Consider the following 763-nt stretch of genomic DNA (forward strand, 5'->3'; position numbering starts at 1 on the left):
GCACCGCCGGTGGCGCCAACGTACGGACTCATCAGCTCGTCCTTCGCGTTGCGGCGCTTCCAGTGCAAGGTGTCATCGGCATCGTCCAGTTCCATGCCGGGAAGGACGCTGCAGCCGTAGTGCTTCTGAGCCATCACCTTCGTCTTCTCAGAAATCATGAGTGTGGTGAACTTGTTCTCATTCCGAAGCTTGTTGATCCTCAACGGCCGGGGGTTAACATAGTGCATCGTATGGCGGTCGAAGCCGAGGACGTGCGCGATCTCGTGTGCAGCAATGCGGACGCTGTACCGCGTGTGAACGATGCGCTCCGGCTCGAAGTTCATCACGCCAGAAATGGGCCGTCCAATGCTTCCCCCGGAGCCTGTCGCCCTGTCGCACGACCGGGCAAACATCCCTTCCGGCGCAGCAGCCACGTAGAGCACGAGATCGGCCTCCGCCACACCAACTGAGCTGTGATTCTCTGGCACAGTAAACCCTTGGCAGCCAGAAGGCCAGTACATAAAGGGAACCTTCAGGCGACCCGTCACAGGCTTCACATTCAAACGGTCGGTGTGCAGCTTCACCGCCTTGGGGATCAAAGTTTTCACGAGGAGCTTCGCCTTCTCCTCCGTGACGACGTGCTTAAGAGCGCATTGGATGTCACTCCCCTTGATGGTTTTTTTGGACTCGCCGACCTTGGTGCAGCGATGCTCCGCCGTACTCTTCAGGTCCTCGGCGAAAACGCTGATGCGTAGCGGCGCCCAGTGAGCATCATCGCCACTGG

At 59.0% G+C, this 763-nt stretch overlaps 1 protein-coding gene across 1 annotated transcript; it reads left to right on the top strand.

Moving 5' to 3' along the window:
- Positions 1-230: 230 nt before the first annotated feature.
- On the top strand, positions 231-449 carry DQ04_23931000 (hypothetical protein; the record flags this gene model as incomplete). Its single annotated transcript, XM_009318200.1, has 1 exon — positions 231-449. One exon carries the CDS (start codon positions 231-233, stop codon positions 447-449), a length of 219 nt encoding a protein of 72 aa, XP_009316475.1.
- Between the last annotated feature and the right edge of the window lie 314 nt (positions 450-763).

This window comes from Trypanosoma grayi, assembly GCF_000691245.1.
Source record: "Trypanosoma grayi strain ANR4 Tgr_2393_V1, whole genome shotgun sequence".
Classification (NCBI taxonomy): domain Eukaryota; phylum Euglenozoa; class Kinetoplastea; order Trypanosomatida; family Trypanosomatidae; genus Trypanosoma; species Trypanosoma grayi.